At 40.2% G+C, this 27,111-nt stretch overlaps 1 protein-coding gene across 2 annotated transcripts in view; it reads right to left on the bottom strand.

Annotated features, from left to right (window-relative positions):
• EHBP1 (EH domain binding protein 1) overlaps positions 1-27,111 on the bottom strand; it is a 347,196-nt gene that overhangs the window by 102,988 nt on the left and 217,097 nt on the right. For both annotated transcript variants that reach the window (XM_066638694.1, XM_066638607.1), the window contains 4 exons: positions 22,373-22,551; positions 21,721-21,769; positions 11,899-12,804; positions 7,896-8,039 (listed from right to left, as the gene is read on the bottom strand). In XM_066638694.1, the coding sequence (XP_066494791.1) occupies positions 7,896-8,039; positions 11,899-12,804; positions 21,721-21,769; positions 22,373-22,551 (1,278 nt within the window). The remainder of the gene's footprint in view (positions 1-7,895; positions 8,040-11,898; positions 12,805-21,720; positions 21,770-22,372; positions 22,552-27,111) is intronic.

Genomic DNA, 27,111 nt, shown 5'->3' with positions numbered 1-27,111 from the left:
CTGCAAAAATCAAGCCGTTGTGGTTTCATGCCAAGGGGCTGTAGCAAGGTGGCGCAATGCTTTCTGACAGAAACGACAACTTCTAAAAAAATTGGGGGGGGGGAGTAGGGAAAATTAACGGGATGTGGTTTACATTGCCAAAGACTGTTCATTAATTACCAATTTAATCACCGCTGGAGGCATGACATTACAAAAATCTGGCTGAAAGTTCTAATAGATTATGAAGACCACCTAAGTAGAGTGACCAAGAAATGTACAAAACAATTAATACTGTTTCAGTGCTATCAAAGAAGCTCAGATTATTTTACATCAAGTGAAGCAAAAGAATTAGTAGCTTCACAGTGCCACCACTAGGAACTGTAAATACAATGGCACACAATTAGTAATGCACATGTGACTTTTCATTCAAGGCATATATCCTTGGGAAAGCCAGAAACATGATAAGGAGAACAAAAGAAACATTTTAAAATGAAATGAATAAAGATTCTAACTCTACCCTCGTGCATGCTGAGAAATAACAGAACAGGCAATGAAACATACGGCCTAAGTAATGTTGATATCATCCTGGGATGAATTGAAAACAGTCACACAAAACATTCATGGTCATTAGCAGCTGTATAAAGAGAGCATCCCTGGTGCTAAAAAAAAAAAAAAATCCAATGTGTTGGCTTCACGCAAAAGTGATCTCTCTGAAACAGAGATCACTCTGCTGCTGGTCTTTATGGGCAGGCAACAAGAAAATATTTGGATACTTCAATTAGGTTACTGATTTTTTACAAGGTCAAGGAACAGGTTGCTAAATTTTGACAGTGCATTTTGTTATTGTCAGGTAGTGAAAAAACACAGGTCAGACAAATTTGTAATTTAAATGACCTATACTTATTGAAACCTAAGTGATTATGTCTAGGCCACATCTATAGCAGGGGTAAAAAAACCTGGCTGTATTGAAATTTAAATCCAAAATGGATTATGACTCCATGCAACTACAGATGTTTACATTACAGGATTGTTTTGTTTTATGAAATAGAGCACATTAATTATATTAATGACTGATCCCCCAAAATACAGCAACAATAACATACTTTCTCTTTGTGTGTGAGAGGTATACATGCCAAATCTTGTGTTCTGAAATAATGTAACTCACTCATCCTTTCTCCCCTCGTCCCCACAAGAAAAGACAGTCTAGCTAACAGGTATGTCAAAGTAGTTAAAACCTTGAAATGGAAGAAAGTTTCTTCATTTTTAACACGCCATTCATAGAAACAGAGAATTAAATTAGTTTTCTCCCCTACATGAAATTGAATTCAGTTAATTGATTTTGGTGTTTTAATCAGAAGAGGAAAATATCAGTTTAGCTTTTAAAAATGATTAACTGCATTCATTTTTATTTTCTCTTGGTTAAGACGACATAAACACACAATTTAAAATATCTTTCAAACCTTTCGTATTTGTGGTATTTAAATTTAATAATCAATATCCTTATCAGCATAAACCACATTTGGTAGTTTTTTAGGGGCATATACAGAAGACAAAAATGGCAAACAACAAATGAGACACCAGGACTCACAAATTACTAAAATAATGTTTCATCTTTTAACAATGAGATGGTAACTGCTTCTTTTGTAATCTAAAGCAATCTGGTGATCACATCTAAATCTGGTCACAATTATCAGCAAGAGAGATTAGTCTCCCCTACCCAATCAATATTTTTCAATTATCATCAAAAGGACCAAGGTTGCCATCTCTAATGTTCCACCTTTTAATATATTTTAAAAGGCAGGGGAAGCATGTTATAAATTTAATTGGCCAGCCTTCTTTACTTGGTTTTCTCATTGCTCAGAAACAATTTTACTGAAAACATAAATTCCACTAATTTAGAAACTTGGTAGCGCTTCTCTTCCATCAGGTATACAACAGTTCTTACCTCCTAAGTGAGGAGAGAAACAGCCTTTCTGCCTATAAAATTGGTGGTAAACTACAAAGTAACTCAGTATTTTGATTTCTAGAAAATAAGAAATAAAATTTCTTTGATTTCAAGAAAATGAGCCCATAGTAGCAGAAATGTTTAGACCACAAATGTTATATTTAGATCTGCATCATGTTTTCTTTCTCACAACATTTATATACAGTTTTACTTATAATAGCTTCCAATGAAATTCAAATGGCCCTCAGTCAAACTGAGGTTTTGACTTGTTCAACCTGTCTGAGATTAATGCCTTTTTGCTAATATAATAGGAACCCCCCAAATCCTTACATGTTGTGTGGGTAGAAGTGATAGCAATACTGGGGCTTATGCTGAATGGGATTGAGAAAGGAGAGTTGATTCACACTGAGTTTTAATGGGTGCTGAAAAACATTTTTGTAGTTTAATTACTGCTAAAACTTGGTTTATTAAAATAAAAATCGGATGAGGCATAGAAAACATTTTTCTAGGAAGTTATAAAATTCAGCTTTGTTGATTTATGAAGGCTGCCAGAAATTATTTCCACTTCATCTGAGTTAGTTTCCATGTTTAAAAAATTACTACTTTGCCATTAAAAAAATTCCCCCTTATTTCTGAAAATGATAAGTTAATGGGCAAAACAGACTGACACCTGGAGTACAAAGTACTTATTAAGTATGAATTAGATACAGCTGAAACAAGTCCTTTGAGCAAGGCAGTAATATAAAGAAGTGTTCCAAAGTTGTGTCTGTTTTGCATAAACCTTGCTCTTACATTGCACACAATATTTCCATGTTTATAAGTAGCTAGTTTAGGGGTGAATTTCTATAGCGTTCCTTTTTTAGTTAGCAAGTCTATATTGTTGTTCCAACACCTTAATATTTAAATACTAAATTCCTCCCATAAACAACTCAAGCCTAGTACAGTAATATAAATAAGGAGGCATTACTTTATTCAATGTACTGAAATGGTGGAAACAAGCATGAATTCTGCTCTGCAGTGCTCTGTGGGTGGAAACTCTTTCCACGAATTCTTTCCATGCGTTGTGCACTAGAAAGGAGTTCTCAGCCACCTAATACTATACAATGAACCTTCCCTTTAACAGACTAATGGGGGATGTCCATTAATGCCAAAACTCAGTTGTCCAAATGAACTGAAGTCAGTGGAGATGTGCATTTGCAAAACATATATGAGACATTTTAAAGGGAGCAGAGTCCATTGTTTCAGAAGTCTGTTAAACTGAGATCCATTAAAGTGAGGGTTCATTGTAGCATGAAAAGGTTGCTATTTTACTTAAAATCTAACCTCTCTCTCCCCACTTAATTCTTTCCATTCAGTGGTCTTCAGACTGCATTCTGGTGAACTTTGACATTTACTGAGGTACCAAAATGAAAAGATCCATAACGGCAGACAAGTTCCCCTGAAAGACAGCCAGGGCTGGCCTTGCCACATAGCAACTTGGAATGGTCATGTGGAGTGGCAGTCTTTAAGGAGCAGTGAACAAATGAGTCCCCAGCCCTTCCACTACCCTCTCCAAGCTTGCTCCACTGCAGGCTGGGTTTCCCTGCTCCTGATCATTTCAATGAGAGGCGGCCCAGAGCAAGGAGGGAAGCCCATTGTGCCTCACAAGGGAAAGGAGGATAGAGGCATGCCTGCTCCTTCACCTGCCCATCCTTTCCTTTCATCCACAGGAAACGTGCACATGTACAAGTGTGTGCATGCAGGTCTGGCATTCAGGGTTTAATTCATGTGGCATAGAGGTACACAACACCCCTGAAGACAGCTTGCCCAGTGGGACAGATCGTCCTCTACAATATGTGGTTTCACAAGTGTACTAAGGCACACAGTCTCTGCGAGAGTGTTAGGCTGAACAGGCCAATATGTCATGCACAGTGAGTATCCACCCTAAAATATACTCCACATGGATAATGTCAGAGTCAGTCAGGTTGGGCACTGGTTGAGGGCCCATGCCCATCAGAGAGCCCACTTGGCCAGGCCAACCCCTGGATCCTCAATGCCAATAGCAGCAACCTATGAATCATCCAGAGGAAGTTAGGGGAAACGGTGGGGGGCCCTAGCGCAGGGCTCTGAAACCTGTTGCGGCAGCACCAGAGTGTGAGCACCACCCCCAGCCCAATGGTTCCCTATACGTGTTCTGCAGTGCCCTAAGATGCTGTGCAGCACACTTACAGTGCATTGCGCAGCCTCTCCTTCCCAGCTTGCTGGGCCTAGAACATAAAATCTTGCACTATTGTGGGAGATTTCACGATAGTGCAAGATTTTACATTAATCTTGGCCTAGTAAGCAGGGAAGAAGAGGCTGCGCAGTGTCCTGTGAGTGTGCTGCAGAGCACCTGGGGTACTGCGACACACAGATAGGGAACCACTGAGCTGGAGCAATGAAGAGAAGGTGCTATGCAAATTAAGTCAGACTCGGCTCCCAATGGCTTCCAATAAGTACAAAGGGACAGATTAGGAGGTTAAAATTGCAAGAATGTTTAGGGGGAGGCAAATTTTCCTCCTCCAAGAAGCTGGAGTCAACCCAACTAGTCCAAGAAGAATAGGTCTCCCCAGTGAGATCTTTACATTCCCCATATAAATGGGTAGCTTCCAGTCATTCCTATGGTGGATAGTGTTCACAGATGCTCTCCCTACACCTCTCTCCCGACTAAAGATTGGTAGTTCTCTAGTGTAGGATTAACAGCATTGTCATCTTTGCAACATAAAGGGGTCAGCCTTCAGAAAGAATGAAATTGGTCTAGATTAGTGTTGTTAATTACACTGGGTTACATTTTCATTATAATATCAGCCAGATTTAAGGTGTTTTAATTGCCTTTGGTTTATCCCAGGGAACTCTCAGAACTGTAGTTTTGTGAGGTTGGTAAGCAATTCAAATAGAATTTTCAGCAGCCTTACACAGGTACAGGGTTCTTTGGGAGAAGACAATAGTGTTCAAATCCATTTTCAGTATGTTGTGCAAACATATCATTGGTTTACTTATGTTTTGTCCAACTATCTACAAAGACAGTCAGCTATAAAATGTGACATTAGACTCAAATATCAGTCTTTTTTGTAACTTTTTTGTGTGCGTGCTGAAAAACTTCATATCATTCCAAGTCATAGTTAATCATTATTTGCAAAACAACAAACTATTATGTCCATGTTTGCATATCTGTGGAATATTCAGAGATATGAGATAAGCCTAAGAAAAGGGAATAATGTGGATGACTGTAACTGATTAAATATAGCTTGGCTAAATGTCATAACAGTTAAGAGACCTATTTGTTCATTACTTCCTGGGGAGTAAATTCAACCTGGTCTAGCTCAAGGGGGAAAAAATTAAAACAAGTGAATTGGACTCTATCATGTTTATCTGAATACAGTATCTCCCTGACTACCAGATCAAAAACCTCCAAACTTTTTGGTGGCAGACTAAGGGAGAGACACCCAGTATCAAGGTTACTTTCTCCCCATGATGAGCAAAGAGAAGTATGAAAGACCATGACCTTTTACCAGCTGAGACATCTTTTTCAAAAACAACATGAAAGCAGGTCCAAAGAAAAAGAATTTAAGAAAGAAGAAATTTCTCAATGATAAAGTCATGGAACAACTTTTAAAAAAATTGATTTAACTTTGGAGTTTGATGTAGAAGCCACTTCTACCATAGTTTCCACAAAAATTAATAAATTTTTTATAGCACTGTGGATAAAATTAACTTGAAATACACATCCCTTTCCAAAAGAGAAGGATAAGAATGGACAAGAGCAAAATCACGGCTGCAAAAATTAAGAAACACAAGCTCTTCAGTGAGGATGACTGAATAATAGGAGGTCTGGTCTAGAGGGTAGAGCCTCCATTTGCCTGAAGATAACATCCACAGGGTTGCCAGTTCGAGGCCACCGGCACCGTGCGACCTTGAAGCAGCTGACAAGCTGAAGCCGAGCTATTCCATCTGCTCTGAGCGTGGGAGGATGGAGGCCAGAATGTGAAACCAGATCAGAAAGAAACATCTGAATGTTGTGGTTCTTGGAAGATAGAACCTTCTTTCAACTGTAAAAATCCCTACGATGATTTAAATAGCCTGCCTATGTAAGTCGCCTTGAATAAAGTCTTGAATAAAGACAAAGAAAGGCGGTATATAAATACCTGTATTATTATTATTATTATTATTAGCAAAGATTATGAATATTGTACGATGATTGTACATACCACTGTGAGAGGCATTGCATGAAAGATAGTAATTAACAGTCCAATCCTAAACTGCCTGGCACCCAGAGGAGCAGTGGAGTCAAAATGGTTACTGCTGAATCCTATGGGCACCGCGGCAGCACTGGAGACTCCTCAGGGGAAGGGGACATTCATCCCTTTCCCTCAGGTAAGGATGCAGGCCTCGCAAAGGGTCTCCTCTAGTCTGCGCCAGCTATTTTTCTTTTCAGCCCAACATGGAGCATTGGATCCAGCGGAGCAGGGCTCTGCTGGTCCTACCCACCTCCCGCCCCAGTTCCTCCTCCCCCAGCCATCTCTCCACCCTGGAACGCCTACTCCTCGCCCCAACAAACCTTGTTGCTGCCTGGAGCTCTTCCCTTGCTCTGGGCAGTGTCTGCCCAGTACTGGGCTGGCACTGGTAGTCCCTACAGCGAGGGTGCCATAAACATGTTTAATGGCATATTTACGACACCCAGCGCCAGCAGTACACTCCTACCACCAGCTCAGTATTGAGCTGTAGATTAATTACATGCCCATAATTCCCATAATTTTCATGTATGTTATGTGCAGTGCTAAACATGCAAGAGATACATACCCAGGAACTGTATCAGATCACTGATAATAAGAAATGTGTGATGGTTCTTTCTACCATATTCATTTTTGCTCTCCAAAAGAATTGTTTTACCCAAAAAGTAACTGAGACAGAGCTGAAAACAATTTCCTATTTTTTTGTTAAGTTTGTAACAATTTAAAACCTCTTGAATGACAACCTAAGATGTTAAGTGCAACATTCAAATGTACAGGATACAAAATACTGATATCTTTCTTTAGTTCAATTTACAGAGAAATCATGGTCCAAGTGCAAAGAAACAAAATATTTTATAGAGATAAAAAGGTTACGAACTACAAAGTCAGAATAGTTGAGGAAACATTGCCAGCAGTTAATACTGCTAATACAGTTAAAAGCAGTTAATACTGTTAGTACACACATGTTAATACTAGTCAAAGTAGATAAGGACTGGCACAAGACAATATGCACTTGCAAACATACACCCACATTTTTCTGTAAGACTTGAAAGAATAATTTGGCCGTATTGCAATCATTAGCAAAATGAGTGCTGCAGTGGCAGCACCATTTCTCATGTGCAAATGGTTAGAATTGCAAAATTACAGCACATAATGTGACACAACAGGCAACCTCTGCTTTGGAAAGGATTGCATAAAAATTTAATTAGCTTTAATCTCCAGAGATTGCAGCCCCCTCCAGGTCACCATTGAGGTTACTGGTGGAGCAATAGGCAACTGCAGCTGTCTCGCCATTGGACCTGGGTTTGCTTAGCTATGCTTTTCAGTGCCATCAGAATAATTCATTCTGATGATAAAAGGAGGGTCACTGTGAGAAATAGCATTGGGTGCAACACTGTAACGTGACAGATAACTTTGCCTTTCATCTGACTAATATCTTAAATCAGCTGGTACTCAAAGTGCACTGCTTTCAACAGACTTTCGATCTTTCATTGGCCTCAGTCAGTAGGAAAATAATCAGCTCTTAGTAGAAGATGAACGCTCAGCACTTGTAGGAGAGGGAGAGTCACCCATAAATAATACCCTGCTGTCATCATCACACAAAACTATCTTTTCGTGCTATGTCCAGTGACAGTAATTTAGCTCACTACCCAAATGAAAAAATACTGAAGATGCAAAATATATTCCTTCTGCTAACAGCCATGATGGCCAATATTCCTTACATCAGTCAGGTGCTTAGAGCGGCCTGGGGTGGTTGAACTGGAGAGCTGCCTATTTCCAGCCTTTAAAGCGGCGTCTCTTCTTGCTTGTTCAAGCAGAACTCTTGCTCGTTCTTTTAGTTCTTCTTGTCTTGATAACATTCGTTGCTTAGAAAGAATTAAAAACAAAACAGCAGATTAATGCCAAAGAAGCTCCAAAGTATCCTACATAGACAATCTGCGAATACAGGGCTGGCTCCCAAAGCAAATCTACCCCCCAAAAATGTCACACATGGGAAAAGGGAAGGACCATCTTTCAAGCCAGAATACTCCAATCCGTGCTCATATCTGATCATATATGAAAAAGGTTGTATGTAACTTCAGGTGTAGAACAGCCTCCTGTCCTTTCCAACCGTAAGGTATGAGAAGGATCCTTAGGGCACACTGCCTCTACCAAAGAAAGTGTTTGGTGTAGCCTGGGCAGGCCTCTTTTGTGCTGTGCTTTCAGCCACTACAGAACAGAGTCACACCTAGAGTAGAAGGAAGCCCTGGTTCAACCTGTCTTTTTCACTTTTGTATCAAACATAATGTTCACACTGTACTGGAAGCAGTTGTCAAAGGGACACTGTGCAGTAATGAGGGATGCTTGGTACCTCCTTTTCTTCAGGCTGGACTCCATATGGGTAGTAGAAATTTCCCTACTCCAGGTGAGAGGTTCCTCAGTAGATGGAAATTTTTTGGTACTCACTGAAACATGATTATCCTCTTGCAGCAAGACAATCCCCTGTTCATAGTCCATCATGAGGATAAAACATATCTGCTATGTGAACTGGATCAGTAATTAAGAGAATACTGAACTAATAATGCTACTGAGGACCACTTTTAATCATGCAGGGCCCAATTCTACCCAACTTTCCAGCACCAGTGCAGCAATGCAACCCCAAGATAAGGGAACAAACATTTCCTTATCCTGAGGAGGCCCCTGTGACTGCCTTCCCACCACAGGATGCAGCACACATCCCACTGACACGACTGCACTGGCACTGGAAAATTGGATAGGACTGAGCCCGCAGAATGATGATCAGTCGCCTTCCTAATTAAGCTTGAGTCACTCATGTGCAAGTCCAATGCTCCTTTCCCAAGGTGCTCTACTTCTCAAAAGAGATTGAGAGAAGGTAGAGACCACTAAAAATAACCAAGCTTGACTGTGCAACCCTACGTTCCTTGTAGCATAGACCAGTGGTTCCTAAACCTTTTCAACTAGCAGCTCTCTTGACCTACTGGGCCATTGGCCATGACTTCCCGTTAGGGCTACAATCCTATACATTGTATAGGGTGGTGGATTTTTCAATAGGATTCTGCTGCTCCTCTGGCTGGTTTCTGTGGCCCCCCAGAGAGCCATGGCTCACAATTTGGGATCCACTGGCATAAACCCAGCACTATGGAAAATGCAAATACACCATCTTTGACACCTGAAATGCAGAGGTCGACAACTAGGTTAAGCCTGAATTGAATAGATAGAGTATGAACAGTGCAAATTGTAACAGGTCTGGATGTTGCTTTTTTGAATATAAATTAGCTGATATAACCCATGCTTAGCACTGATTTGACTAGACCTGGGGTTCTTAAACAGTGATTCAAAAGCCCTTTATGCTCGTCACAGGAGTCTCAGGGGGCCTTGTTGGTGCATGCATGGAGACTTGGGGAGCCACTTATGGTGTGCTCATGGAGCCCATGAAGGGGTCTCAGGGAGCCTCAGGGCTGTTAGGAACGCACTTTGAGAAATGTTAGATGAGTATTTCTTACTACAGTAGGAAACCTGAAAATCAGGACATCCCCAGTTCAAATAACAACTTTACCATTAGATGGCCTGAGACAAATTACTTCCCCTCACAGCACAATCCTATGCATGACACTGAGTACAAGGTAGCTTACTTCCAGGAAAGCATGCATAGGATTGTAGCCTCAGTCTCATTCCCCTCCCCCCCCATATACAATAAGCATCTCTTACAGGCTTGCTATGAGGATTACAAGATAATATAAGTGAAGTGCTTTGAACAACCAAAAATGTTATACAAATACTAAGCTTTAGTTTCCTACCTATACTGCACATTATTGCTGTAGTTCTAGCTCATGAGGCTTTCTACTTTGAATGCTGCTAAATGAGAAGCACATCCTGTGTCTTAGATGGGTGATCCCATTTGAAAAAAGCCAACCCTAGGCTTTGTAGTGCAGGTTTTTTTGTCCTGGGTTTATTTACAGTCACATATTGGCAGGGACATTGCCAGGCTAGCACTCCCTTGAATCATCTTTTTAAAAAAAAAGTTTGAAAAAAAAAATTAATCTTGCAAAGGAATGTAACAATACTAAAGTAGGATGATTAGGGACTCGTGCTGAAGATTTGTAAGACTTTACAAAACACCTCCCATCCCTGTCTTGAAAGTGATGAGAAAACTGACTCCTTTGTAGATGCAAACACTTCAGTGAAATATGGAGTGGAGAAGTGGAGCAAGGGGAAAAGGCAATCAGCAATCAACTGCTTCTGGGAGCTGCTTCCCCATGGCAGCTATCTATGCCAATTTGGTAAGCATTCGATTATAAGAATGACATAAGCAGAGTCAATTATGGAATTCCTTCCTACTCAGTCAGGCAAACAGTTAATGAAGAATTTCCACATCCATTGCTGTACTGTTTGAGAAAATAGCTGCTTTCAAATAACATGCCAGGGTGGCCAAACTTTCTTAACCACATACGATAAACTTCAGATGTTTAAGAACTACAAGAGAGATATTTGAGAGTCACAATATTTAAGAAGCTTTTAAATTCTTAAATATATTTACTCACCATGAATATTAAACTTGCGTATTAATCCAGTGGACTCTCAGTTTATACCAGGTAAATAATTATAAAGCTGGAATTTTTTAAAATTTATCTTTTGTATTAACTGTGATGTGAAAAGGAGCTCCCTATAATATACATAGCATCATTTTTAACTGGCACACTACAATTTGTTAGCACCCTGTATACAGGATATGTAAAGCAGGAAAAGGTGTTTTTTAAACATTGACAACATATTAGGAAAACATTATGTTGAGGCAGAAAAAAAAGGAATCTTAATTATAGTCCAAGTCTGTTTCAACAGTGATAAGTTACATTTTCACAAACTTTGAAAGCTATTTTAAGTGTGATCATTTTCCTAATACAGAAAAGATGTATGATAATACAAGGAAAACACAGAGAGTTATAATGAATGCTGAAATTAGAACTCGCCACTTCCTGGCATTCAATCATATGATCAGGTTAGCAAACCATGTCAACTGTTCAAATGTAATTTTCAAGTATATGTCTGCAACATGACAGCTATATACCTTGGCAGTCAAGCCATTTTTGTCCACCATTGCTTATACACAACAGGGATCAAATGTGTACACCTGTGGGCTAGGCAAGAATGGGTTCAGCATCATTGTACTGAGGCTGCAATCCTATGTACAATCCTGAGAGTAAGCCCCATTGAAGACAATGGGACTTACTTTTTAGTAGATGGACAGAGCTGTCCCTTGGGTAGGGCAGCTGAGGTGGCCTCCTTGGGCTACATGTTTTCATGACCAATATGTGGCCATAATAGCACATTACATCTCAAAGCGTAGGAAAAATTGTGCACGTGTGTGCACATGTTCTGCAGTCAGGAATAAAAACACTTAGAACACTGATTGAGTTAGCAGATTGCACAAAACGATTTGTTAAAGCAGGAGACAGAAAGACAAAAGCAAAAGATCTATATGGGGAACATTCTGACAAAAAGTTGATAGGAACTGCTCCTTAGGCAAAGTGCTTTTAAAACTACCCACACATACTATAAATATATCTGTTTGACCATACAATAAAAGACAAGCTCTGCTTAATTAACCATTCACAGTGCATTAAACATTATATATAATCATTTTAAGAGTGCATTAATGGCATAGTATAGTACCACAATGTTAGACTGCAAAGGAAGTTACAGTGAAAGCATTTTATGAGTTCTTACCTGTGCAGTTTTTGTAGCTAAATCTGTTTGATTTATAGCCGTTTTGGTCTCAAATTCTAAGCCCACTTCCAATTTCCTCTGAGAGAAATGGTATTTTTTGTCAGCCTCCACATCCCTATTGTAGGAGGAACCAGGTTTATCTCCCACTTCCATGTTTGTTTTTCCAATATGTGATTCAGTATCCAGCTTCTTCCTCTGTGCAAGTTCTGGATGCTCATGATTTTCTAATTCTGAGGAATTAATGGTACTATTTGAATTCTGATGTTCTTTCTCGTCAGAGCCTTCACATAATGGTGTTGGAAATATATCCCCTTTTCTGTCGTTGATCTGTGTCAAATCACTCAGATCTAAAGTGTCTGCTTTGAGTAGTTTTTTCCTTCCTAACATGGGCTGCGCTTGTGCTGAGCTGCTTTTCCCACTTTCCTCAAATCCAGAAGTCCTTTCCAAACTCTGCTGGGTTTTTTGTTGATCTGTGTCACTTTTAGTCCTGCGAGAGGAAGGGGAAGCCACATTTGGGCTTACATGGTGATCTGGTGTCCGATATTCAGTTTCTGACTCCCCAACTCCACTGTCATTTATTAATACAGAGTCGTCCTGAAAAACCATGTCCGCCAACCCCCCTTCAGGTTGTTGCAGTTCTGGTTCTCGTTTTAAGTCACTTAGTTCAGCATAGAACTTTTCCTGATCGACAGAACTGTTTGGATCCGTTTCATAGTTGCCTACTTTATATGTGCTTTTGCTACTGTTCGCCTCAATCTGAACCACATTTAGCTCTTGCCCACTGAAATGTGCCCGTATTTGATAAAGGTAGGTCATAACAGTCAGTTTGTCGGGAATTGCTAACAAAACCATGTCAGAAGGTTCTAGGAGCCGGGATATCCCTAAACTGGCGAATCCATCATATGCCTTAAAATAAACAGAAGCAAAGTCAGTGCTTATGTTATACATGTGAACCTCAAAAGTAAACATTTCATACAAAAACCAAACAAAGAAGTTACTATCTGACATTGAAAAATAACATCCAACACTTTCAGGAGGAGTCTGTGACTCTGAATGAAGTACTTTTGAGTGCACAAGCTAACTCTATCAAAAACTAATGGACCTTTTTCATCAGTTTCAAGTGAGATGTGGACAACCAGCTTTGCCACAATCAGAAGTGTCAGTGAAGCTCTCCATTATGGCACCATAAAAAAAAAAAGTGGTAAAAGTAATAGTCGTAGTAACAACAAATATTCCCATTGTAAATAATTGTAATGTGTAAAGCTGGCATAAAAATTGACAAGTAGTGTAGAGTTGAAATATCTCTGTTGGTCACGCAAGATGATTTCAGGCAGCGCAAACCTAACTTGCACTGGAACAGGCAGACTGGTAGGCCTGTGCTGTATCCAGCGCAAGTTTGGGGCTGGCTGTGGCTGGGCCTGAGGCAGGAGGAAAAAATTTCCCTTACTCCAAGGAAAGTCACAGCAGCCTCAACAGATCTACTTGGATCTGCGCCACCTGAAGAGGTGGATCTGCAGATCCAAGCAGAACAGAGCAGCCTCGAGCCGCTCTGTGCCTCCTGCAGAACGGGGCTAGGATCCCTATCCCGCCACCCACTCCCTGCCCACCCACCCATGGGCCTGCCCACTGCCAGCCCTCTCCCTGCCCAGAAGCACCTTCTCCCACCTCCTCCCTCCCCTCCCCATACACCCCCAGACCTCTGCACTGGCCAAGCTCAGCCAGCACGGACTTGCCTTTCTTCACTGTGCAGAGGCTGGATCTGGCCTCTCCAGGCTGGCGCACCTCCATGCGCCGGCACAGCACTCTCCTAAGTAGATGCAAATGTGCTTTATGGCATGTTTGTGACACTCCCGGGCCGGCACAAATGACTTGCACCTGCCGAGCACATCCTTAGGATTGCGCTCTAAATGTTTTATTATACAATTGGCCCTTCTTATCCGTGGGCTTTGGTTCCAGATCACATCATGGTTACGGAATTCCAATGACGCTGGGGTCCACTCCTGAAGCACACACAATTATTTATCTGGAACCTCTGGACGCCTCTGGGTTGTGCCAAGCTGGCAACCCATTCTATTGACCTCCGTGGGCCTCAGAATGGCCTGTAGAAGCCTCGGGAAGCTACTTCCCATTTTTGGAAGCAATTGCCTCTGAAAACCAGAAGTATCTTCTGGAAGCTTCTCCACTGGGAAGCTGTACATGCTATACTTCAAGGGACACTGTTGCAATAATAGATAAACTAATGTACCACTATCCCGGGGCAGTACAGACTATACTGATGTAGATCTTGCAGGTAGTGCAAGCTGACTGATTCACAGACACACTCCCAACGGTTCTTGCAATATACAAATCCTAGTTGTACATACACCCACTTGCCCCATTATAACAATAAGCATTTCGATAGTTACACAAACAAAGATTGTGTGCAACACAGACAATAAAAATAAATCCTGTCCCTTCCAACAGAGTTTACAGTAATGTTAAATTAGTCTTGCTCAAAGCAACAAGAAATTTAATTTATCACTGGTGATCAGTCTTCTGCTAGTCATGTAGTTGGAGTGATTTGTGCTGGTTCAAAACTGTATTCAGATAACAGAAATAACAACACAGCCTAAGTCACCTGATACAATCCATGCTAAGTATATCTATATCTCTATATATTGTCTGATCATCCATCTACCAAAAATCTGCTTAACTTTGTACTTTGCAAGTACAGTAACAGATGCTGCATTGATCACTTCATTTCTAGCAAACGGCTAAGAATCTTTAAGCAAGGTATATGAAACCACCTTTTCTACTTCTATCCTGGCAAAGAATGCACTTGGTGCATCAGGTTTTTCTAGTTTTGGAGAATCACAGGTGTTTCTCAATTTACAATTAATTATTACTATCCAAGACAAGTCTGGAAAAAACAGTATAGTGTTTCAAGGAAGTCTTTTAAAAGGTATTGTTGGGCCTATGGGCACTTCTGAAAAAATAAGACAAGCTTTCATTTATTTTTTTTTTAACAGAAATCTTTTGAGAAATAAGTAGATTCTAGAGAGAGAAAACAAGTTGTTTTGAATTATTGAAGTAATGGTCAGGAATCAGATCAAGAGCATGACTGATAAATCTCTCTTTAGTGTTCCTGTTTTGATAAGTATTTATGAAAATAGTAGCTTTTTGTATACCCCTTTCAGCCAATTTCAGGGAGGACTGGGTGTATTGCAAGGAAAATGCCTGTCTTGTTTGTGAAATTATTCTTCAGTGTTAGAGGAGTTTTTACAATTTAACTGTGAGTAGAAAGACATGTTTGGTTGACCTTGCTGATGCTTTAAACAGGAAAACATCAACTGGAATATTTAAATGAAATGAATACGCCTGCTTAATTTAAGTAGCACATCACAATACAACAAGAACATAGGAAAAGCCTTGCTGGATGAGGCCAAAGGCCTCCCTAATCTAGCTTCCTGTATCTTCTGTATCTCACAGTGGTCCACTCAATACAACAGGATACCTGTATCCTGTTGCCACTCCCTTGCATCTGGCATTCTGAGAGGTTGCATATACAGTAGTCATCAAGGCTTGTAGGGTACCTGTGATTGACTTTTCTTCCATAAACATGCAGGTAACACCCTTTTCAGGAAAGAAGATACCTAGCATAGATACACCTACTCATGGATAAAAAAATTATTTTCAAGATGTTGAAAAGATGTTGAAGAAGTTTAAATTGGTCCTGCCTGCCACATGAGGAAGGTAGTAGTTAGGGACATTGGCCACAGCCTGCCCACATTATACTGATGGAGAATACTGGAAACATACAAAAACAGGCCACAGCAAGACAATTCATGTCCTATGGGAAGAGCTAAAGAAAGCAAGAGGAAGTATGTGGCTAAGTACACAGGATACACATAGGCTGAGCTAGACAGTGATCACCACAAAACATAACTTGAAGAAGAAAATGCCATTCTGTATTCTACAGTTGTTAAACATAAGGGGCAAACTTGATGGGATGTTGAAGATGTTGAAGATAACCGGTGGATTTCAGTGCATTGCATAGCGTTCCATATGTATGACTATCTGCCTGTTGGGCATAAGTCATGGGTGTGTCCTTGGTGCAAAGAGTTCCTGGCTCTCAAGGAACAATTTTGTTCCTTGATGCCAAGGCAGTTTAACTGGAGAAACCGAAAGAGTCAGAGACATAAGTGGAGGAGATGTTTAGGGACATGAGAAAGGTATCCCATTCTTTGGCTGAGAGTTCTGCTGCCACCATGAAGAATTAAAATTTTAGAGGAGAATGACATTCTGAGGAAGAGGGAAATTATCTTCTGGAAATGATCCATATTCTCTTATACCAAGATCAATCCTCTGAGGGTGAAGTTCCTAATAGTGCATGATCTGTTTGTTAGGGATACAGAAATATGAGTTTGGGTATGTAGACAGCATGGCAGCTTTCCTGCTTGGATACTGCATATCTACACAAAATGCTTATCTACACAAAATGATGGAAAGCAATAGGAACAAGACTGCAGTCATGGTGCACATTAGCACCAATGATCTTGGGAGATGTAGTAGTGCAACTCTGTAAGCAAAATTTAGGTTGCTAGATAGGATGCTGAAGGGTAACATTTTGTGGAAACGCTAATGGTTCCATGAGCACTGACAGCTAGACAGCTAGACAGGTACTGCTAAGTGGTGTACTATGTGAATGAGCTAGTGATTCCAGGAGGAGGGATTTGGATATCTTAGGCACTAGGAAACGTATTTTGGGAAAAGCTGAATCTGTAGATAGTTATGGGCTCCAATTAAACTAGACTACTGGCATTTAACATCAAGAAGGCAGCAGAACAGCTATTAAACTGATCCTTGAGGGAAAACGAACAGGAGCCCGGTAGCATCTAGTTCAGGCCAAATCATCCTTAAGGGATGATAATGTAAAGTTAATGCTATAAAGTTAATGTTCCTGATTAATGTCAATGCTCCTGTTAACGATTATTTGGAAATGAATATGCAGCAGGACAGGACAGCTGATTAAAGGAAGGAAAAGACTGCATGCTAACAATATTTGGAAGTGGACAGAATGTATAGGTTATACAAATGCCAGAAGCTATTGAGCCAAGATGGGAGAGCTGGAGTTCTTCGTTACAAAGGAGAACAAAAATATAGCAACATAATGGAAACCTGGTGGAACACAGAGAACCAGTGAGATACCATTATTACATGACACCGATTCTATAGAAAGGACAAGGAGAGAGTAACTGGGGTGGTGTGGCTCTGTATGTGAAAAAGGGTATAGAATCCAACAAAATAGAAAACCTGGGGGGGGGGGACACAGAAAAAACCAGGTCAAAATAATCATTTAATAATATGGATAATGCTATTGCCCTCCTGAACAAAATGATAAGAATATAAGAAGAGCCCTGCAGGATCAGGCCAAAGGCCCATCTAGTCCAGCTTCCTGTATCTCACAGTGGCCCACCAAATGCCCCAGGGAGCACTCAAGACAACAGACAATCTGTGTTCCGGTGCCCTCCCCTGCATCTGGCACTCAGAGGCAGCCTGCCTCTAAAACCAAGAGCTTGCACATACCTACTACGACTTGTAACCCGTAATGAACGTTTCCTCCAGAAATTTGTCCAATCCCCTCTTAAAGGCATCCAGGCTAGATGCCATCACTACTTCCTGTGTGATGATGATGGTGATCTTGACACAGAGAAAGAAACAAAAAAGATATCCAAAAAAGAAAGTGTCGTATTAACGGCGACTTCAATTATTATCCCACCGACTGGTTAATTTGTGTTCAGGTCATGGAAATGAGAGAAAATGGCACCCACCCAAGTGTTCTTAAGGAATTCAAATGTGAAATTGCTGATCTTCTAACAAAAATATGTAACTTGTTCTTTAAAATAAGGTTTTGAGTCACAGGACTGGAAGGTAGCCAACATAACACTAATATTTAAAAAAGGAGAGGGGGGGGCGTGGAAACGCAAAAAATTATAGGCTAGTCAGCTTAACATCTGCTCTGGGTAAACTGGTGGAAAGCATAGTTAAAGATGAAAATATTAAAAATAAAGAAGAATGAGCTTTGTTGAAGGTAATTTAGAATGGGTTCTGCAAAAGTAAATCCTGTCTCACTAATTTTCTACTGTTCTCTGAGAGTTCAGAGAAAGAGTTCTCTGAACACACTAAGAGTTTAGTGTCAGTCTCTGACACTGACTTTCAAAAAGCTTCTGACATAGTTGCTTATCAAAAGCTTTTGAGCAAACTTTGCAGTCAAAGAATAAGAGAACACATTCTTTTATGGATTGATAACTGCTTAAAGAACAGAAGCAGAGAGTAGAAATAAATGGGTAATAAGTGGGTTCTTTATTGGGACTAATGCTTTTACTTGTTCATAAATTATCTGGAGTTTGGGGAAAAACTGCAATTTGAGTAAGCTTGCAGATGACACCAAACTATTTGGGTGATAAAAATCAAAGAAGATTGTGAAGTATTCCAAAAGGACCTCTCCAAACAGAGTAAATGGGCAACTAAAAGGTGAATGCAATGTTAATTATTCTTAGCCAGATGAAACTAAACTGACTGTGAACTATTGAACATATGGTGCACAGGGATGTGTGGTGTGGGCGTGGCAGGTGAGGTAGAACTGCCCCGTGAAAAGCACTGTAAAATCCATGTAAAATCCATGAAAAGCACTGTAGCTGCTCTGACTGCTTACACCCCAGAGGCTCTCCTTATACCCGTTTCTAAGGTGTAAGGCAGTGATTTTCAACCTTTTTCATCTCATGGCACACTGATAAGGTGCTAAAATTGTCAAGGCACACCATCAGTTTTTTGACAGTTGACAAGGCACACCCATTGACAGCAGGGGCTTGCATCCCCAGTTGCCCTACTAACAAATGACCCTCCCCCAAACTCTTGTGGTACACCTGCAGACCATCCACAGCGCACCAGTGTGCCACGGCACAGTGGTTGAAAATGCCTGGTGTAAGGAGAGCCTCCTCAGGTGTAAGCAGATGGAGCAGCTGCGGTGCTTTTCCATAGACTACAATGGGGTGGCTCTACCTCACCCTGCACTGCATATCCTGGGTCCAATTTGAAGACTGTCTATATTTCTGGAAAAAAGTATCTTGCCTTTAATTTGAGATGACTTTTACCCCTAAAGTTATTTGCAGCTAGGTGTTAACAAGTCTTTAATGTATGTCTTTAATGCACTAGCACAAAGATTTCAGTTTGTGTACAGCAATTACCATGCCATTGTAACATCAGAAAACACAAGGTTTAGTCAAGAAGTACAAAGGTTTAGAGCTAGGAGGTTAGTATTTTAGTAGAACAAAAGTTTGAAGCCACACTGGGCTTCGGTTAATTTTTACAGAACAACTTGTTTTATTACAATTTATAATGCTCTGGTGACCAAATGATTGGACTGGGATTGTCTACCACAATCACTTCTTAATTAAGGGTTTTAAAAACAATACACACTTGGACCAGGTGATTGACAGACATCAGTTGCCGTCCATCAACTAAAGCACCACAGGCAGTATTCTAAATATCTCTGTTATTTAACACACTGACATATTGGTCAAGGTCAAATGTCAGAGGTAAACATCTTTCTTCCCCCACCCCGCTTTCATTACTGCTTTTTGGGATAGATTAGGAGAAACTCTGTCAACATACTTCTGGGGGCATGCAACTACAAAGAATTTTAACACCCATCCCTCAAAAGCTACCTGTTTAGGAAAAAAAATATAATTCACAAGCAAACTCTCCTATAACAAATTCCATTACTACACGTTAATGCTCACAGGTAACAACAGAGCCCAGCAATTTATTTTGCTCCCACTATTACAAGACAGAAGAAGGGGGACAAAAAGGATCTTATTTATCCATGCATGGGATTTAATTGGTCAGGAGGAACGTTCATTGTCAAACGTGCTATACATCTGTATGGAATTTATACTTGGCAATTGTTCCCAGGGTTGCGTTCATTCCAATCAAGGGCACATGGGGTTATCAGGCAGAACTGTGCGAGCCGAGGAAATAAATCTGCAGGAAGCAACTGAGATACTCAATGTAGCTGTCAGGCAAGAAGTTGCAAAGTGATGAAAGAAAAAAAAAAACCTGCAGCATGGCAACAACAATTGCTTCTTTAATAAAGAAAATCCAGAAATTAGAAAAAAATAAACTAATACGTTTTCTACAATAGTTCCTCTCCACTTTTTAATAAACAATTTTAATAAACAAAAATGACCTAATTGATTTGAACATTTAACGGTGTTTATTCAAAAATCAAACTTCTATTTGCTGTGGCTTATAATCATGTTTGATTAGCACTTATACTCAAAGGATCTTGAAGTCACATTTGATTAGCTCATACAATTGTAGGATTTTGAAGTTAAACACATTGTAACAGAAATCAGTGATGTCACAGATAATCCTCTTAGGTCATCAAACAGCTTAACACAAGTCTGAAAAAGATGGCAAAGCATCTAATTCACAATTTCTTGTTATTTCAGACTGTACAGTGTATACTTTATTACTACTGCAAAGAATGCGTGGTTTTTGGCAACTCTTCTGTGTTTAGAGAGTATAAATGTATAACTAACAAATGAACATTTAATATTACACTTCTGCTGTATTGCAAGAGTAAACAGCAGTTTAAATGTGACCAGCAAGGTTAGATTGATACCAATGATCTACCATTCATCACATAGGTTTCCTGTATGAAGTGTATGCATGGATTTCCTGAATGAGTTATGTAGATTTCCTAAATAGACAAAAGGGGGCTTTCTAAAGGGAGGAGAGGGTTATTACATTATTTACACATTATCTTGAATGTTTAAGCTGATTTTTTTAAAAATCACTTAGAAATATTAAGTCACACTGCCTAGATGAAAAAGCTGCTAATAAAACAAATTGAGTTGATTTGCAGTTAGTTTTGTTGTAGGTGAATCAAGTGGAAAATGAGCAATTTTTAAATTGATCCCTCTAGGGCCAATGCCCTAGAATCTTATGGAAATTAAAATTTGTAACTACAGCAAAAGACTTTAGTAGCAAGCAGCACTAAGAACCAAAATGTCTCTTTGTGATTCTTAGATTGAGTCTCAAATCACTGAACTCATTTCAGAATGTCCCTTTATAACCTTTACATCAAAAGGGTATTAGATTACCTAATATTATTGAGGATTATAAACCTGGACCCAGAACACTATCAGACAGTATTTCATTAACATTTTTGCCTTCTTAAAAAAAATCTTGTTACCAACTAAAAACATTGTTCAATACTCTGCATAATAGAAAAACTCAATGTACCTTACTGCTTAGTTTAATTGACTGTGTTGGATAAAAGTCTATGTGAAGTTTTATCGCCATTTTCCCCTTCTTTTTTAAAATAAAAGCTATAGTCAAAACAGTGCTTATTTCAAGCATACCAATGAGATCTTTCATATGTAAGTTGTGACCAAACAAGCCTTGAAGCAAGATAATTACAGAACAATGATAGTTTGTATTTTTAACTATTAAGCACATTATTAAGAAAAAAAACAAGAATGATCACAAGAGACCTACCGCACCATCTCCTCTTTCTCTCTTTTGCAGTCTTTCACAGTTAATATAGGCCATATAAATATGATACCCTAATTCCAATATGGCATTTGTGAACATTAAAAACCACAACAAACTAGAGTCAATAATGCAGCCAGTTGGAACTACAGGAGACAAAACCTTCTGTGAGCTGCTGTTATGACCTTGCAAAACAAGCCCCATTTCCCAAAATTAATAAAAACCTACGGTGATCCAAAATTGAAGCTATATCTATTCTTCCCCCTTCCCCCTGGCAGTTCTTACCTTTTTGTTGTTCTCTTTAATATCTTGAGGATTCAGGGACTTGTAGTCACTGAGGGGGAAAATGGCACAGTGGGTATGTACAGTATTTGATAAAAGCAGCAGTTTTTTAAACAATCCACCATCTAAACAAAAAATTATTCAACATAAAAACCAGCATCATACAGTAACTAGCAATTTTGCAGCAATCCAATCAGCCAAACTAATAGTGTGGAAAATTAAAAGAATAAATAAATAAATATAAATACAAAGATTGCATGTTTCGTTGCCTGAAGCTTTCCAGCTAAAAAGAGAAGTTAAGGCAGAGACTTGAGGCTAGCGTTGACAACCAAATTTGCCATGAGGTAATCCTTCGTTGTCAGTGCACAAAAGAGCTACAGGCTTATTTGTCTCATCTCATTTCAATACCAACACAATTTTCATAATCATCTTTAAGACAGTTCTTTGTATAAGATTAAAAACACACCAACTCAAACTCTATGAAGGCAAAAGCTGATTGATTTTGGAGGTCATAAGGCATGGCCATTTGAAAATTTTTGCCCCACCCCACAGGATAACATTTTTAATAATAAAAGGCACAAAAAATAGAAGCTGGATTTATTTCATCAGAATAAGAAAGATACTTAAGCCTAAGGAAAAAAGGATTTCTACTTACATTAGGTCAGGCCTAAAGTGGTGTAATATTGCACAAAAGGATAATCCGTTTCTCCAGGAAGTAGTGAAATTGGTGATTTTCACTCCCCTGTAGTTTTTTGTAACTTCTTTGCACCAAGCAAGCAGTGACTGACTAGCATTTGGCTTTCTTCCCAAAACAGGACTTGGTATTGGACTTGGCTAGAAAAACAGAATAAAAGGAAAACAAGAATTTCATTGAAGTTTAGAATTAACAGTAATTTACTTAACTAAGGCCCTATACTATCTAACTTTCCAGCACCAATGCAGCATGCACGGTGATGCCTTAGGATGTCATGGTGCACTCACAGGGGTGTCATACTATGTCCCTGGCGGCCCCTCCTACCTTTTCTCCCGGGCACCACCATCTTGGATCTCATGAGATCTAGAGAGATTTGGGCGCTGCCATCTTGGATCTTGCAAGATTTCACCAGATTCAAGATGGCGGTGCCCGACTGAACAGGGGATAAGGGGCCTCAGGGGCGATGTGATCCCATTAAGTTTGGGAACCTCTGCCTTAAGGCACATTTTGAGGAACTCCAAGGCATTGCCTGAAATGGCAGCAATTTATGGCCCCTGCCAGCCCATCCACCATTGCTAGTATGTACCTCTCTGCCCTCACCACTACCTTACCACCCTCATCCTTCTCCACCTCTGCTTTTTGTAAAGTGGCCAGCACAGAGGATCCTGGAACCCCCTCCACTCCCATCATTTTCTGCACTCAGCCACTTTATAAGAAGTGGGGAGAATATGAGGGGGTGGCAGAGCTATAAGAGGAAGAGGCAAGCCTTTTGCTCTACCTCTCATATGCTCTAAGGCAGCGGTTCTCACACATTTAGCACCGGGACCCACTTTTTTTAGAATGAGAATCTGTCAGAACCCACCAGAAGTGATGTCATGACAGGAAGTGACATCATCAAGCAGGAACATTTTTAACAATCCTAGGCTGCAGTCCTACCCACACTTACCCAGGAGTAAGTCCCATTAACTATCATTGTTAAAAGAATATACATAGTAGCTTGTTAAAAGTCTGTAACGTTTTCCTAAATGCAGTCACATACCATGGTGACTATTAGCACCCAGTCTAATATATTAAAAATAAAACATTGAAATGAATGGGAACCCACCTGAAATTGGTTCGCGACCCACCTAGTGGGTCCCGACCCTCAGTTGGAGTAACACTGCTCTAAGGAAAGCACACCAGAAGAGAATGTGAGAACCAGAAATAGGTACTAGTCAGGTAGTGGGAGGACATGGGGCACCCCCCACCATCCTGTCACCTCTCGCAACTTACTACCTGCAGCAAGGGGTTCAAGCAGGTTCATGGTTGGGTTGCCTCTGAGCACATAAGGATGCAATAAGCATGTACTGCATATCCTTACAGAGATAATTTAAAACATGGTCATGTAAACATATCTCTAAAAAAGCTGTTCCATATTTCACGAAGACAGCATTCTGAGTATCCAAAGCAAAACAAATCAAGGTCAAAGTCAAAATCCACTACTGTGGCACAAAAGATCAAAGTCAGAATGTGGATTGCTGGTTACAAGAATGTAAAAGTGCAAAACGTTGGTAAAAAGATTTTTTTCAAGACATCAGCACTCATTCTTTTATATTTATGCCTTTAATGAACTACAAATTTCCCCCAGTTTTCACATAAAACATTTGCTGACTTTTTCTTAAGCTTAAAAATATTTCTTACATGTACTTAGAGCTGTTTGATTGGAACACATCCAACGCACTCAACCACTACTGTGAAAAAAGACATTCATTCATGAACATTAATGTGACTGTGTGGCTTTGAAAACAATCTCTATATATACATCCCAACAATGCCAAGTGCACAGGGGCTGTCCAATTCACAGGTTAGGAAAAAAGGTGTTGTTTAGCAGCTCTCAATAGCACAACTATGAAGAAATAGTCCCACCCATGCTGCCTGTCTTTGAAAGACCAATGATGCCCCCACTTGACTAAAGCATGCCAATGCTGAGCAATTAAAACTGTCAACTTCACACATATTCTGATTTATGTCTTTAGTGCTTGTGGGGAAGGTTGTTTACAGCCACTGTAACAGCAATACCGCAAAGGTAATTTTTCTTGACTAGGCTAATAAGATATCATTATATAAACAAACCCACAGATAAGTCAGAATGATATTACCCAATCCATATTACCTTTAATAGAGTGCGTGCGCGCACACAGCGAAATAATTTACTGCATGCAAAATATGTATCTCATTGCTCTACCAAGATTTAATGCATGAGTATATGCTCACAGAAGCAATATTTTTAAAAGAATACTTAAGTACAAGTAACTGCTCCAACTGCATGAAGAAACAAAAGGATTTCTTGTGGTATAACATGCAGACCAACAGCCAATCCTATTTGTCTGTTGGGGGCAGGGCTTTATGTCATACAATGGCTGCTGATGGAGCGCACAGCACTCTGTTGACGGCCATATTGCAAGTGCTGCTGCTGCAACAGGTAGCAGTGCTCCAACTCCACTGCCAAGACTGCTGAACCAGGTAAGGCAGTGGTGGGAGTGGGGAATGGGAGGGGAGGGGGAGGAATGGGGTGAGGCGGTGGTGGATCCAGCAGCAATGGTGCTCACCAGATCTTATTCCCTCTTTTTCAAGCTTCCTTGCCCCTTTCTTCTCCTCAGACTTGTGCCAGCTACTGAGATGGCGCAGGTCTGAGGAGACACGTTGTGGAGCAGCAGGCTTATGGAGGACAAGGGTAAATAATTCCCCCTTCCCCTCTGTAGTTCCCCAATCTCCCTCACTGGATACAGCACATGTCTTCTTGGTGTGGTTGCATTGGCGGGGAGGGAACAGATAGGACTGAGCCCTAAAAGCATTTACAAATTTTTACAATATGCAAATTTTTACAATATGTAAAAATTTTTTACAATATGCAAAATACAAAAGCATTTACAAAATTTTACAATATTTTTACAAATTTTTACAATTTTTACAATAAGAACAGAAAATTGTAATACCTGAAAGTTAATTTCTTTTGTCTTACATTTTTATCCCACCTGTTCTCCAAGGATTGCAAGTCCCATACATGTGTATATGTTTCCCACCCTCTTGTATTTTTCATTATAACCCCATGAGATAGGTACAGCTGATCGATCCATAGAGATGTAGGTGGAGCACAGATTTTGAATCTAGGTCTCTGAGAATTGAGTTCAATATTTTAAACATTACACCTCATGTCTTAAATAGAGCCCAGCCAGCAATCAGAACTGGCACCAAGTTGTGCCAGACCTTTGGGTATTTGGACTGTTTGGATCCCATATGTACACAGGACTTCCCTGGCTCCACTCTGTTTGCCTGCTCTTCTTGGTCATTGTCATCAATGGTGGGAATGGGCTGCCAGAGGCAGCCAGGAGATTCCTTGGAGCAACGTGAATGGTCAGGGGGGTAGAGTCCCTCCTCCTGACCAGTTGGGTTGCTCTTCTGTGATGGTCCCTGACAGCATGTGATCCACTAGTGCAGGGGTGCCCAAACCCCGGCCCTGGGGCCACTTGTGGCCTTCGAAGCCTCTCAATGCGGCCCTCAGAGAGCCCCCAGTCTCCAATGAGCCTCTGGCCCTCCGGAGATTTGTTGAAGCCTGCACTGGCCCGATGCAACTGCTCTCAGTGTGAGAGCAACTGTTTGACCTCTTGCGTGAGCTGTGGAATGAGGGCTCCCTCCACTGCTTGCTGTTTAATGTCTGTAATGCAGTAGCGGCAGCAAAGGAAAGGCCAGCCTTGCTTTGTGCAAGGCCTTTTATAGGCCTTGAGATATTGCAAGACCGTCATTCATTCATAGAAGTTCATCTTTAATATATTCATTTATGTAAACTTATGTAAATTTATTCAAATTTTAAATGTAAATTAATTCTTCCCCCCCCAGCCCCTGACACAGTGTCAGAGAGATGATGTGGCCCTCCTGTCAAAAACTTTGGACACCCCTGCACTAGTGGGAGGAGAAGGAACTGCCTAAGTAAGACTTGTTCCGGGCATTTCTTTTCCCTCATTGTTCTGGACAATCTATGTGGTCCCAGCGATCCCTGCATGCCCCTGAGAACGAACCTGAAAACCAGTCAGATGGTCAGAACATCAGAACTAGTCAGAACGAACCAGTCAGATGGTACCCCATATTTTCTTAACTATATGCCACATGCAAACAGAGTTAAGAAAACCTAGAAATTGCCACAATTTTTTGCACAGCCCTCTGGTATTGTAATTTCATTGATTACAATAAAAGGGAAATGTAATTCTAAGAGGTAGATGTCCATTAGCTTAAATTCAAAGTTTTGGTCTGAGTTATGAATCAACTAAGCAATTTTATAAATTCAAAGACAGTGTCAAATATTGATATTTGGATCAAAACTTACAATTCTGACACAGTAAAAATTTGTCCTGAAAGAGTGCAAATACAGGTGTCTCCTGTTCGTTTGACAGGGTAGGGCCCAGAGCAGTGCTGAAAAGAAGAAACTGTTGAAAAGCAGAACTCAGTCTTTTTTTAGTTTACAGATGTTGCTTCTTAATGCTTTTTTTAGCTAGCAAACTGCAAATGCCTTTTTTCTCTTGCACATTCCTGCAGTTACACAAAGATTTCTGCAAATGGACACTCATTTACGCCTTTGGGAATGGGAATAGACCCTAAAGCTAAAGTTGGCACATGCTCTCTCTCTCTCTCAACCACAGATAACAGTTTGAATCACCATGTCATAT

The sequence above is a fragment of the Tiliqua scincoides genome, chromosome 1 (genome assembly GCF_035046505.1).
Source record: "Tiliqua scincoides isolate rTilSci1 chromosome 1, rTilSci1.hap2, whole genome shotgun sequence".
Taxonomy (NCBI): domain Eukaryota; kingdom Metazoa; phylum Chordata; class Lepidosauria; order Squamata; family Scincidae; genus Tiliqua; species Tiliqua scincoides.
Note: the sequence above shows the minus strand (reverse complement) of the source record. Positions and strands in the feature narration are given on the sequence as shown.